The following is a 13,397-nucleotide window of genomic DNA, read 5'->3' as shown; positions in this document are numbered from 1 at the left end:
TGTTATGTTAAATCTGCGAGTGTCAAGGCCCATAGTATGTTATTAAGATGTATCTTCTTTCATGGCCCTTGGCAAGAAGACAGCGCACAAGCCCAACATTTTCCCTTATACCTTCCTAGAGGGAAGAACATAGTAGGAAACGGAAGACCTAAGAAGAGCTCTGCACACAAGAAGTGAAAAACCTATAGGAAATAGTCTCTACCCTTTTATTTTTCTGGCAACTCATAGCTCCAGGCCCCAGTGTGGATCACAGACGTTCTTCAAACATCATCAGTGAAGATGGCATCTATGCCCTGGTCATTTCTATTAATACAAAAGGTAAAGAAATCACTTTATTACCTGGTGAAGTTATTTACTTGTTGTGACCTTGACACATTGATACTGTTTAGCTCTGGTACATTCAAACTGGATAATTGGTGTTTACTATGGCAATATGATTGATGTGCTTTATTTGATATTACACCATTGCTACAGCTTTCAAAACCTGGTAAGAAAACAGAAAAAGATACTACTAGAAACAAACAACAATTTGATTAGGTTGTCAATAATACTTTTATATTTTACGCTTCTAGAATGCAGGAAGGCCAATGGAGTATTTAAAGTATTTTTCAAAGCTTAACAGTGTATTAAAACTTCTTTGTAAACTATTATTTCCTCCAAGTTTCATTACAGATCTTACTTAATCCCCACAATCACTTGTGAGGGCCCTACAGTGTTACTAGCAAAGACAAATTATGAGAACAGGGTTAATGATTCCATTGTAGTGCTAACATCGAGTATTCTTACAAAAGTCTAGATAGTCAGTCTTTTTAGGCAATGTGGGACAGCCTATGCCTCTGAGGCTACAAATCTGGACAGCACATGTTACTATACTACATGATATAAGAAATCATAATACAGGGCTAGCAATATGGTTCCGTAATTAAGAGTTCTAGCTGCTCTTGCAGAAGACCTAGGCTAGAGTTCTAGCACCCACATGGTATCTCACAGCCATCTATAACTCAGCTCCAACGCCCTCTTTGGCCTCTCCTGCCAATACACACACGTGGTACACAAGCATACATACCTGCACGCAAAACATCCATAAAGAAATTAGAATACAATGGTATGTATTTTTATACTTTGGCATAGAAATAATCACAATAGAAATATCATATGATTTTGTGATGTTTTTCTGCTCCATCAATACCACATGGGGCCACTTTGCATAGCTTGTCACTAATAGAAATGCTGTTATGTGGCATGTTATAGTCATCCCCTTTCATATGAATATACTAACTGTCAGATACTGAAGAGGTAGTGGCTGAAGACACAGACATGCAAGCTTGTTCTCATCATATGGGAGGTGAGTCAAAAATCTTGAAGTAAAGCAGTACAGAACAGAGGGAAGAACAGGGTTACTTGTTGGGAATAAAGCCATCCCGTCACTGGATCGGCTCTATAAAGTACAGACAGGCTTAGCAAGCTGACAAGCTGGTAGGATGCCAGATGAGGGAAAAAAATAAAGAAACTGGAAGAACAGAATGTAGACAGAGTAAAATAAAGATTTTTTTTTTCTACAGAATTACAGGCTATGTGTATGGCTTTGGGGATGAGCAGAATCCTTAACGCTAAATCAGTGGGTATTACTGAAGAGCTTGTCAGTTCTTGTCACAGAAATTACAATGCAATGTCAACTGGAAGACAAAGGCAAGTGCAAGTTTGAATATTCTGTCTTCTTAACTAAAAAAGACCCAAGGAAGTTTGCTAGAGATGAAGACAGACTTACTATGAATGAAGAATTCAAACTAGCTAGGAAAGCTTTTGCCAAGCCAATTACGGATCTTGAGACCACCAACAATTTCTGAAACTATGGTATTTCCTTTGGAAACTATATAACAGTTTTCTACAGAAATACCCTGATAGTTAGGTATGTAATGAAAGAGGTTTTCAGTATTAGAATTCTAATCCGAGCCTATAACAGCCTGCCTGCCTTATCTGGCCATATTTGAATTGCTTCCTGGATTTTTATGACTAAACTTAAATTAAAATGCTGCAAACCACACAGTTCCATATATAAAGGGTAAAGTAGGGTTTCTGATTTAGGTAGATTTCTTCATTACAAGCTAAATACATAATATGTGAAATCTAAATGTCCTTTTCAATTTACCAAAGATAATGGCCAGCTTGGTTTTGTTTAATAAGAAATGTTTATCTGTAATAGATCCTTCGCTTTAACATTCTTTTCAAAAGAGTAGTGGTTTTTTTTTGTTTGTTTGTTTGTTTTTGTAAAGAAACTAAGTTTTATGTTAATACTTCTGTGCTGAGGAGCCCTTTGATTTAAAATCTTTTGGGGTTTATAAATGCTTTCAGTAACAAGCATGACAGGACAAGCATTTGGGGTAGTTCTTATTGACATAACTTAAACTACTTCATGTTGGAAATATATACTTGAATAAAAAAAGAATATGTGGTTATACAAATCACTCCTAGTAGTTCAAGACATGCAGGTTGTGTGTGTATTTAGCCTATTACATTAAATTATTATTGGTCTTAGCTTATAATAAGAATTAAAATTGCATGTAAAGATGCCAGTCTTTGTGAAACTTGTTGGTGCTTCTTAGCATCTCTAAATCAGTACCTGAGGAAATACTACTTGTTTAGTCTGCTAATATATAAGGAATAAATAATGAAGAATTAAACAAGGACAAAAATAAAGTTAAATACAGAGAGGTAAGGCTCATGTTGGGAAACAGAATTAAAGAGGCAAAGAGAGGAGGAGGAGGATGATTAGAAAAGGATCTGTAGAAGTGATGGCAAGAGAGCCAACAGAGAAAATCTGAATCACAAGAACACCAAGAGCTATAGTGCAAGTAGTAAGTAAGCTGAAAAACAGACAGGAAAGAAAATAATTTTGAGGGCTTTTTCAAGACAGGGTTTCTCTGAAGCTTTTTCGGAGCCTGTTCAGGAACTCTCCCTGTAGACCAGGTTGGCCTTGAACTCAGAGATCCGCCTGTCTCTGCCTCCTGAGTGCTGGGATTAAAGTCATGTGCCACCACCACCTGGCACAAGGAAAGAACATAAATTTGCAAAATAAAAAAAAAAAGTTGGAATGAATCAAGAGAAAAAGGAAGGCAACGAGACTTGGTAATTTGTGGGACAGCATAGCCAGACCACTTTAATTCCTTACTTCATAGGATGATTTTCTCATTATTGTCAATGGATTTAGTAACAACTCTTTTTGACGATTGACATTTATTTATGAAGCTCTATTAATAATCTCAATTCCTTGTGATACTTCTTGGTACTAATGAATCTGGTTTTTCTTTTTACACAAAACATGAGATTGTACATATACAATTGAAAAGAGAATGTCTAGATTTAAAAAATTTTCAAACTCAAAATTATATAAAGAAGAGTAAAAGTTTGAAAGACTGCATCTCACCAGAAAAATGTGCAGTACTGCTTTTGCCTGGTGCTAAACTGTGGATACTCATTCCATGGCTGGGACTCATGCTTGGACTACTAAAAGGCCGAGGACTGACGGGGTAGCTGTCTTGAGATTTTGGACTTCGGCCTCCCAAACACCGTACTTCACTATCTGTACCGTTCACCATTTCTATAAACTGACGTACTCTGAAAGAAAAAAGGAAGTTTATTTAGGCACATTCATCAAGTCTGTACACAGCTATAAAATTTAAAAAGACCTACTTTAAAACTTAAAATCTGTATTTTTCTTGGTATCATATCAAGTGAGTTATGTAAAACAAGATTTTAGATACACACGTACCTAGGGAGGTACAAAGTATAGCCTTCACCTGGTCCTTCCCTACCCCAGGCTGCATGCATTACCAACCTCTTAGCCAAAATGGGCCTCAGTTGGCTTTTACTGTGAGGCAAAATAAATGATATTTAGCTTACGAAGACTTTCTACTGCTTGAAAGTTTGAAATCCTAAGTTCAGTAACATCCAACTTTCTTTCTTTCTGAAAGAGTCATACTTTGTAGTCCAGGCTGGCCTGAAACTTGTTATGTGAACACCAGACTGGTTTTGAAGTCTCAGAGATCCACCTACTTTTGTCTTATGAGTGCAGGATTATAGGCATGTACCCCCAGGCCCCACATGTCCATCTTTCTTAAACAACAAAGAATCATTAAAAAAAATTTAATGCCAAATTAGGATGTCTATAACCTACAAAGCAGAAAACAAGTGTTGATGATGTGTAAAGACTGAAAACCTTCTAGAGTAAATCAAAGGATTCACCAAGAAGAACAGTACAGGAGGTCCTTAAGATGTTAAGCACAACCATTAGCCAGCAATTCTACTTGTGAGTAAAAAAGAATTGAAAGCTAGGACTTAAGCAGATATTCATAAACCTATGTGCACAGCAGAATTACTCACAATGGCAGAGAGACAAAAGCAACCCCAGCACCCATCAGCAGACAGAAGAACAAACAACAGGCAGTGTATCCACACAATGGGGCGATCCCCAGCCTTCACAGGTAAGGACAATTCTGGCACATGTTACAATATAGACAAAACTTAAGGATATTACGCTAAATGACTAAGCAGGCCACAAAACAACCAATACTGTATGAGGGCTCTTGGTTAGCAAGCACGGTGTTTAATGGCAGGATGTACAAAACATAAGCATACATAAACATATAGTAACGCACATTAAGAATGGGTAAAAGGTAAAATTTTATGTATATTTTACTATAAATTTATAAATTTTCAATATAGTCTTTAAGTTACTCGGGTACCAGGAGAAAACTGAGATCACTGTCTTCTAAGTTAAGACATTCACATTTTAAGTGAGAGATTGGATGAATGATAAAAGCAAAGTATCACGTGCTTAAAGGTCTCAGTGCAAAGCACTCTGCATTTGTTCACACCTGCTGAGCACCTGCCCCATCACTGAGCTGCACATCCTCAGCTCCACAGCTTTTTAAAATTTTTATTTATTTAAGGTTTACTTATTTATTATGTATACAGTGTTCTGCCTATATGTATGCCTACAATGCAGGCCAGAAGAGGGCACCAGAATGCATTATAGACGGTTGTGAGCCACCATATGGTTGCTGGGAATTGAACTCAAGACCTCTAGAAGAACAGCAGCCAGTGCTCTTAATCTCTGAGTCATCTCTCCAGCCCAGCTCCACATTTTTAAAAATATCATTTAAACATTCTATACTATAAAAGTATATGTAAGTATCTGCAAAAAGCAAAATAAAATATCAAAATCACAAATCATAAAGATAATTTTAGCTACTTAAAATGTGTAACATAAAAACATTTTACTAAAACTCACTTTAATGTGAAAAGGAGATTGGGATTTCTTTCAAGTAAACTTGGGTATAACTGTTGTGTTGTTTCAATGGCTTCTCCCATTCGTCCTGCTAACACCAACTTCTGAATTCCTATTCAGAAAAGAAAGCAAAATATTAACTCGACAAAAGCAGAGAAATCCTTGTATCACTCCAGAAAAAAAGTAACAGTGAAAAACCTCTAAAATAATTATTGCTAAACTCTCTTTTTAAACCTTTTAAGTTTAGATTAGGGAATCCAAGGAAAAATTTCAGACATTAAAAATTAGAAAAACAAATATCTTCAGACACTACTTTAAATATCATGAATGGGTATGTAAGTATTATAGGAAAAATATCCATTGAGAAGTACTATATTTTCAAACAGTAGAATTTAGAAGACTATCGACACTTAAAATGTCTTATCAAACCTTGCCTCAGGACTGGAACACCAGACTTTGAAAAGATCAGACCTTTGCTAAATTAGACACTGAGGACATAGAATACTCAAGTAAGTGACTCCTCTGAAGGAGAGTGTACTGTGGCAGTGAGAAAAAAATAATATAACATGTGCTACAGCATGCTCCAACTGTTACCAGTTTGCTCTGTTTCATCTTTCTACTCTTGCCTATCAGGTGGGACCTCCTCTAATGACTAACTTACATCTATTGTCAGCATGCTTTGCCCTGGTTAAAACAATAACAGCACTGGACAGCTCAAGGCCCTAAGCAATAAATACTTAAAACCAATACTACCTTAAATTTCAGAGAAAATTAGAAGATATTTAAATTTCTTTCAAAGAAAAACATTCTTTTATATACTGTCACCCTCAAGACTGTCACCAAAGCAACAAAAGAAAACTTTCTTTGTATCAAATGCTTCCTATTTTAAGAAGCTTAGAAGAGTTGTCCCTCCTCACCCTCCACCTACCAGGTCTGACAGCAAACCCAGAGCACAGGGCTGTATTGACGATCTCAATCCCAACCACAGGAAAGCAATCTTTGCATGGAAATATGATAAAGGCATTTCTTTCTAAAGTTCTACAAGATTATTTCTATATTTAAAACACCAGTGTAAATTTTTCTTTAAAAATTTCAAAACTGTCAATGAGCGTGGCATAAGAATGAGGCTCAAGGTCACCTTGGTCTATATGAGACCCTGTCTCAAACAGAAGAACTCCTCGTCCCTGGCACAAAACAAAAACATTCAAAAAGTAAATAAAAATAAATCCGAAGGCATCCACTTTAAAACAATATATTCATGAAATCTTTAATTAAAAAGAATAAAATTTCTACAAGGTAAAGCAACCAAACTTATAATTTAAAAACAAGTATTTGCTGTGCACCATGATGTTCTTACTTTGTCTATTCTTAATGGAAGCTAATTCTTCTAGAACAGTCTGGTCTGTAGATCTGGCAAAGGCCTCTGCTGTGGCACAGTACCCATGGTGGACTAAATAAGATGAAACCATTCTTAAAAGGAAAAACAAAGAAAAAAACATATCTTTTAGTCGGGAGAATACATGTTTCAGACAACAAGCTTTGTTTAACAAAGTCTAATCTGGTATTACAAAATTAATCTATTTCCTTAAAGCCAGGTTCTATGACTTTCAACTTTAATATAAGTTATGGATAGTCTAAAACATAATTTAAAATAAGACCAAAGGCATTAAATTATCTTTTTTTTATTCTTGGATCCTTCTTCTCCCCTGGCTCCTAATTCATTTTCCTGTTATCTAATCCTACTAATGATAATTTCTACCTCACCTTAAATATAGATATCCCAATAGTATGTTAGTTAGGTGTAAAACACCCAATTTTGAGATAACTGATTAATTCCTGGTGTTCTGGAGGTCCAAATACTTTCTGTACTCATTAATCCAGTAAGATGGGATCTCAAAGTTTGAAGAGAGACATTGATGTTAGCCCAGAGAGAGAAATGTTCAGAATAAACCCACAAGGGGTCATTAAACAATAAGGAATCAATCTTGCAATCAACTTGATTTTGAACAGAAAATTAATTTGCAGTTTACAGACAATACATTTCTAAGACAACAATCCTATGTTTTAAAAAGCCATGAATAGTTAGCAAACTGGTAATACAACAACATTAATCAAAAATCTGTTACCTCCAACCACTACCTTCTTTAAATAAAACCCCAAAAGATTTTCTTAGAATTGTAAACTGAAGAACCTTTAAAGCAATTAAAAATACACTTTCGCAACCATGTCACACTGATGCCATCTAAAGATCTTAGCTATTTTCTTGCCTAGATTATACAATCACAATGATTTTAACTTAATGGTATTTAAGTTTTGTATGTGTACTATCTACTTCACGTTTTAACAACTGTCACTTACTCCTAATGATAACCAGACAGTGTCTCTGGACTTCTGGACAGATGTATAGTCTAAAAAAGCTGACTGACATAGAAATTCAGTTTCCTGCTGTTTCTTATGAAATTCTACAACATAAATCAAATATATAAAGCCACTGAAAAGCTCTTCCTAGTAACAGATTTAACACTTTCTTCTCTGCTGCTGGCCATCCTCCATTATTATTAATGAATTCAAAGTATTTATGCTGCACTTGGGCTAACTCCACAGTCAATTGTTCCTTGGTCTTCTTCCTTTTATCGTATCCTAAGTGTCTAATGGTAACTTATATAAAAAATAGCATTAAAAATAGTTACTAAAACTTTTTTATTTTTAAAATTACATCTATTTTTTAATTTATTTGGTGTGCGTGTATACTCACACAATAGCACACATGTGGAGGTCAGAAGACAACTTGTAGGAGTGTTTCTCTCTAGAGTATGTGGGTTGCAGTAACAGAACTCAGTGGAAAGGCTCAGGAGCAAGGTAACTTTAGCCATCTTGGTGGAGCCATCTTTCTTGCCCAAATTTTAAAAATTAATTTAAATTTTAAAGCCTTTCAGGTAGAGGTTTATAGTTAGATTCTTGAATAGGAACAATTATAGTCTTTCTGAATTTAAATGCTAAATACAAAGAAAAGGAGCTCACTCCAATAATTAGAGGCCCCCTGCTGACACTCTCACAGAGAGAGAACCCACACAACTCACCCTTGGAAACGGTGTATGTGCATTCTGACTATACTCCGATATATCTCCACATTGAGAGTGAGCATCAAGTAGCCATTCTCTTTGCCCCACTGTACCTGAACTACTGCAAAGGAAGGTGCTCGAGGTCATGTTCCTACATCACAGAACCCTAAACATAACATCTAGGTCACACCTTTAAAACCTATCTTTTTTGCCAACATTATTAGAAATTTGACTGTATAATCTACAGAATTCGCTCAGTAATATTACTAAGGTTAACAAAGTAAATGAATAAGCATCACTATTTCCTCCATTCAATTAAGTCAAACAAATACAATTCTCTATGTGCCTTAAATAATTTTATTTCAACTGTCAAATTACTTTTTGAGAGATTAAAATACAATCAGTAGTACACACAAATGATTAGGATTTAACCTAGACTTCTAGATACATATCTTTAATTTAAAAAGGAATAATTTGCCTTATAAACACTCAGTGTTTACATTCTGTACATTCAAAATTCCTTGCTCTTACTTTTGTATCATGGTCTGCCATTCTCCTTCTCGATCCCCAATAGGAAACCGGTCTATCTGGGCCTGTATTTTGGTTCTCCATTCTCGCATGTAGTCTTCTATATCAAATACAAAAGGATGTTGCCCAAAATTGGCATCAACCACTTCTCCTGGTGTCTGAAGCCCCACAGTAGGATACAAATTTGGCTGTAAGACAACATATTTCTTTAAATATCTATTGATTATACACTAAAGACTTCATTTTCTTTGAATTGCAAGAATAGAACCATAAATTTACTTCATGAATATTTTTAAATCTCAATCAAAGTATTAGTGGAAGACAACTAAAACAACACATTATGTGTTGGACAAAAAACTGCTATTTTCTAAACTCTAATCATCAAGAAAGTGTAAACAACTAAGATATTCACATGAATGGTTCTGAGACCCTGTTGCATAATTCATGTAGCACTATATGTCTAATATATGAAAAATCTAACCCGTGCTCTTAAAACATCATATAAGTTACAAAGCTTTAGGATTAACACACAACTCAGGTTTATCCCAGCTTTTATATAAGCTACATGTCTACAAAATGTACATTACAGCTAGTTCAAAGAAAATACCATTTATAATCTACTACAATCAACAGCACACTTGGGAGCCCGCCTTTATAAAGTCAGTGGTAAAAACTTGCTTTAAGCAAGACATGGTATCATCATGGGGATTTTCTTTCTTTTTGTTTTTTTGTTGTTGTTGTTTTTTTGTTTTTTGTGTTTTGTTTTTCAAGACAGGGTTTCTCTGTATCTTTTGGTTCCTGTCCTGGAACTAGCTCTTGTAGTCCAGGCTGGCCTCGAACTCACAGAGATCCGCCTGCCTCTGCCTCCCGATTGCTGGGATTAAAGGCGTGCGCCACCACCGCCGGGCGGGGGATTTTCTTTCTTTAAGAAAAAAAATATGCAACGTTTTGTGAATTTATGTGTCACCCTTGAACAGGGGCCAATCTAATCTTCTACCGTTCCAATTTAGAGGATTCTTAATGCAAAATAAAAGCTCAAATGTACAATTCCAAAGGAAGAGACAAATATGAATATTCAAACTGAAATGTGTTCAAAAATACCCTAAGATTTTAATCTGAAAAAAAAAAAAAGAAAATGTAAAATGTAGCAGCTTCAAATGCACACATAAAAAAGTCAGGATTCCTTTTTTTGCTGTGATTAATCCACTGCTGCACCCAAAAAGAGACCAAACACTGAGTGTTCATTAAATCTCAGGTCCACTCACTCATTAAAATCAACTGTGAGGTACTTGTTGCCACTTCACAGATGTACAAGTTAAAAAATTGCTCAGGGTTGCTCTACTACTAGCAAGCAAAGACAGAACAGAGGCAAACAATACAACATCAAGCTCTATTTTTATTGAGACTACAAACCCTCCCATGCCTTTAGTACTTGGATTTGTGCCTTGTTTCTTTATTATTTTTAACAGTAGTCATCACAAGCATTTTCAAAACAAAACAAGGTAAATATTAAAGGGGGATAAAATGTGTACAGAAAGAGATTTTACAGCAGACTAAATATTTAAAAATAACTGTTCAATAAGTAACACAAAACAGAAATAAAATAGTATGTCAAAATAAATACGAAATCTTATTAGATTATTAAGATATCTAGTAAGACAAAGTATTGATTCTTTTGGTGGGAAGATATGGTTATGTATGTTATCAAAACAAGAATCTCAGGATAGCCTTGAACTCATGACACTTTTCCTGTCTCAGCCTTCAAAGTGCTAAGATTACAGGTGTGATCTATCATGACTAGCTTTAACTTTTAATAATCAGCAGAATGAATTAAAAAAAATTAAAGCTAGAGCAGGCCGACACAATACAATCTTCTCGTTTCACCAGTCAGAAAGCCTGAGACCAATAATAGCACAGCTTGTTAATGACATCACATAAAAGGAAAAAAAAATCTTGTCTCTTTACTTCTTACATGGCAAACTTTTCATTAAAACCATCACAGAATTATTAGATATTTTTCAAACAAAAACATGTAAGGGATCAAAGACAATAAAGACATCAATGGAGGGCAAGACAGTTCTGTAATTTCAGTACAAAAACTACAAGCTTAAGTGGTTTTGTGGTTTACATGCAGTCACACGTATTTAGAACACACACGGCAGGAAATTCCTTCTTCAAAAACTATCATCCTTGACTATTCAGACACAACAATTTTATGCCTTGTTCAGAATAGAAAAAACTATTTCTACTAATGTACATGTTCAAATTCATACTTAACAACTGAAGTTTTGTTATATTTTAAATATTTCTTCAAAAAAAAGGCAAATAATGTATCTGTGCTACCAGCTTGTAGACTTGGAAAGCATCATCGTTCTAAATGCAAACGGGACTAGAGGATGGCTCAGTTAACAGCACTTGTTGACCTTGCAGATGACCTACATTCAGGCTCCAGAAGCAACGCGGCAGTCCACAGCTGCCTGTAACTCCAGATCCTGGGGTTCATATATGAGTTACACATATGGGCACTAAGCATGCATGTGGTGTGGAGAGAGATGCAGATAAAACATGAGTACATATAAAACTAAAAATAAATCTTAAATGAGAACAGCTAATGACACCAGGAGTATGTACCTGATTTCAAACTGAATTAGCTTGTTTAAAGTTTAAAATATTTCTCAAACGGAAGTGAATTGAGGAAGAAAAAGTATTTTTGTTAAAAAGTTTAAGGTTTAGGCGTAACACTCGGGAGGCTGGGAAAAGATCACAGAAGGTACCAACCCAATTGGGGCTCCAGAGTGATACACCATCTCAAACAACAACTAAAGGTGTAATGTTGTCAGAGCTGTATGAGCACACATGACCAATGAATGGCACAAGGCAGTCGAGGAGAATTAAGGCTTTTTGCAAATATATGGCCTCGGGATTCAATGCTCCAACTAACTCAGAAGAAACTATAGGTAAGGAAAATAAGTATTTTCTGCAACCCCTTTTAAGGGAAAGACTAGCTTTTCTTTTATCTTGCAGTTGAAAAGAGGAAGTGCAGCATGCAGAAGACCTTTAGAGGCACTATAAAGGAAACTGGTAAGAATTACCACCATAACTACCTTGCTCAGTAACAATAAAGTGGCCACTGATTCCCTATAAATGTGTGTGGGAGAGTCGGGGGGGTGGGGGGAGATACATACAACAAAGTGGGAAAGAAAACCACTAGATGGGCAGACACACACACACACACCTAAAACCGGGTATGCCTTGTTAAATGATCACTACTGAACTGCCCAACAAAGAGCTGAGAAGAACCATTACAGCACAGTCCACCTGAGGACAGGGTATAACATGCTTAGAGCCTAACAAGCAAAATGCCCTGCAACAAAACCCTGTAACTAATTCCAAGTGAATCTTGGGAGGTTTTTTGTTTTGTTTTGAGACAGAATTTCTCTGTAGCTTTGGAGTCTGTCCTGGAACTTGCTCTGTAAACCAGGCTGGCCTCGAAATCACAGAGATCCGCCTGCCACTATCTCCCGAGTGCTGGAATTAAAGGTGTGTGTCACCACCGCCAGGCAAAGGATTGTCTTGATGACAAACCCCGCAACAGTTACGGATGCCATCATCTTACCTACTAGAATTTACCTGCAGGGTCTGGGACATAGCTCAGTGGGTAAGTGAACTTGCTGTGAAATCAAGAGTAACTGAGTTCAAGTCCCCAGCACCCATGTAAAAGTTGGACATGGTTGTGTGTGCCTGTAATGACAGTGCTGGGGTGTTGCTGCATCCTAACAGCTCCCTTGTGGGAAGGGGTGAGAACAATAGAGGACTCCTGATCTTCTTCTCCTTTGGCGTGTGCCACCCTCACCACATATGTATACGCTCCCACACAAAACAATTTGCACCTGTATACTTTGCTTGTCACTCCCATAAATGCTCTATTTAAAAGCAAATCCCCTCCACTTACACATTTGCTTTTGAAGAATATGGCCACTATATTAGTTTTCCTCTCTGTATTATATCAACTTTTTGTTTTCTAGTGAATCACTTAACAATATTCTGCTAAATCTAACTCAATGTTTTTTTTTTCTACTCATCTGCTTTCCACCACCAGTTACTGCCCTAAATCTCTACTTTCCCCATCACCAAAGTCATCCACAATCTCTTATTTACTCTGGGTTCTCACAGACAGGAGACATCACAGCACTGATATAGTTGATGACTCTCATGGGCTTGGCGTTTCAACACTTAGTCCCCAGCTCGTGATATTATTTGGAGAAGTTTAGGAGGAAACATGTCACTGGAAAACAAGCTTTGAGAATTAATAATCTCTCTCTCTACTTCTAAGTTCTCTCCACTTCGGGTTTGTGGTTGAGAATGTGATCACTCCATCTCCTGCTCCTGTCATAATGCCTGCTGCCAGGCTTCCCTGCCATGATAAGACTCTTACCCTCTGAGACATAAGTCAAAACAAATTCTTCCCCAAGTCACCTGTGATGGCGATATTTTACCATCTACCAACAAGAAAACAGAAA

General features: G+C 36.3%; 1 protein-coding gene and 1 pseudogene across 1 annotated transcript in view; both read right to left on the bottom strand.

Annotated features, from left to right (window-relative positions):
• Ranbp9 (RAN binding protein 9) overlaps positions 1–13,397 on the bottom strand; it is an 84,125-nt gene that overhangs the window by 18,359 nt on the left and 52,369 nt on the right. Inside the window, exons 6-10 of the mRNA XM_075969785.1 lie at positions 8,881–9,065; positions 6,645–6,757; positions 5,291–5,399; positions 3,425–3,615; positions 340–484 (exon numbers count right to left, since the gene is read on the bottom strand). Of these exons, the coding sequence (XP_075825900.1) occupies positions 340–484; positions 3,425–3,615; positions 5,291–5,399; positions 6,645–6,757; positions 8,881–9,065 (743 nt within the window). The remainder of the gene's footprint in view (positions 1–339; positions 485–3,424; positions 3,616–5,290; positions 5,400–6,644; positions 6,758–8,880; positions 9,066–13,397) is intronic.
• LOC142849172 (U6 spliceosomal RNA) lies at positions 9,810–9,910 on the bottom strand (annotated as a pseudogene).

The sequence above is a fragment of the Microtus pennsylvanicus genome, chromosome 4 (assembly GCF_037038515.1).
Source record: "Microtus pennsylvanicus isolate mMicPen1 chromosome 4, mMicPen1.hap1, whole genome shotgun sequence".
NCBI classification, from domain to species: domain Eukaryota; kingdom Metazoa; phylum Chordata; class Mammalia; order Rodentia; family Cricetidae; genus Microtus; species Microtus pennsylvanicus.
Note: the sequence above shows the minus strand (reverse complement) of the source record. Positions and strands in the feature narration are given on the sequence as shown.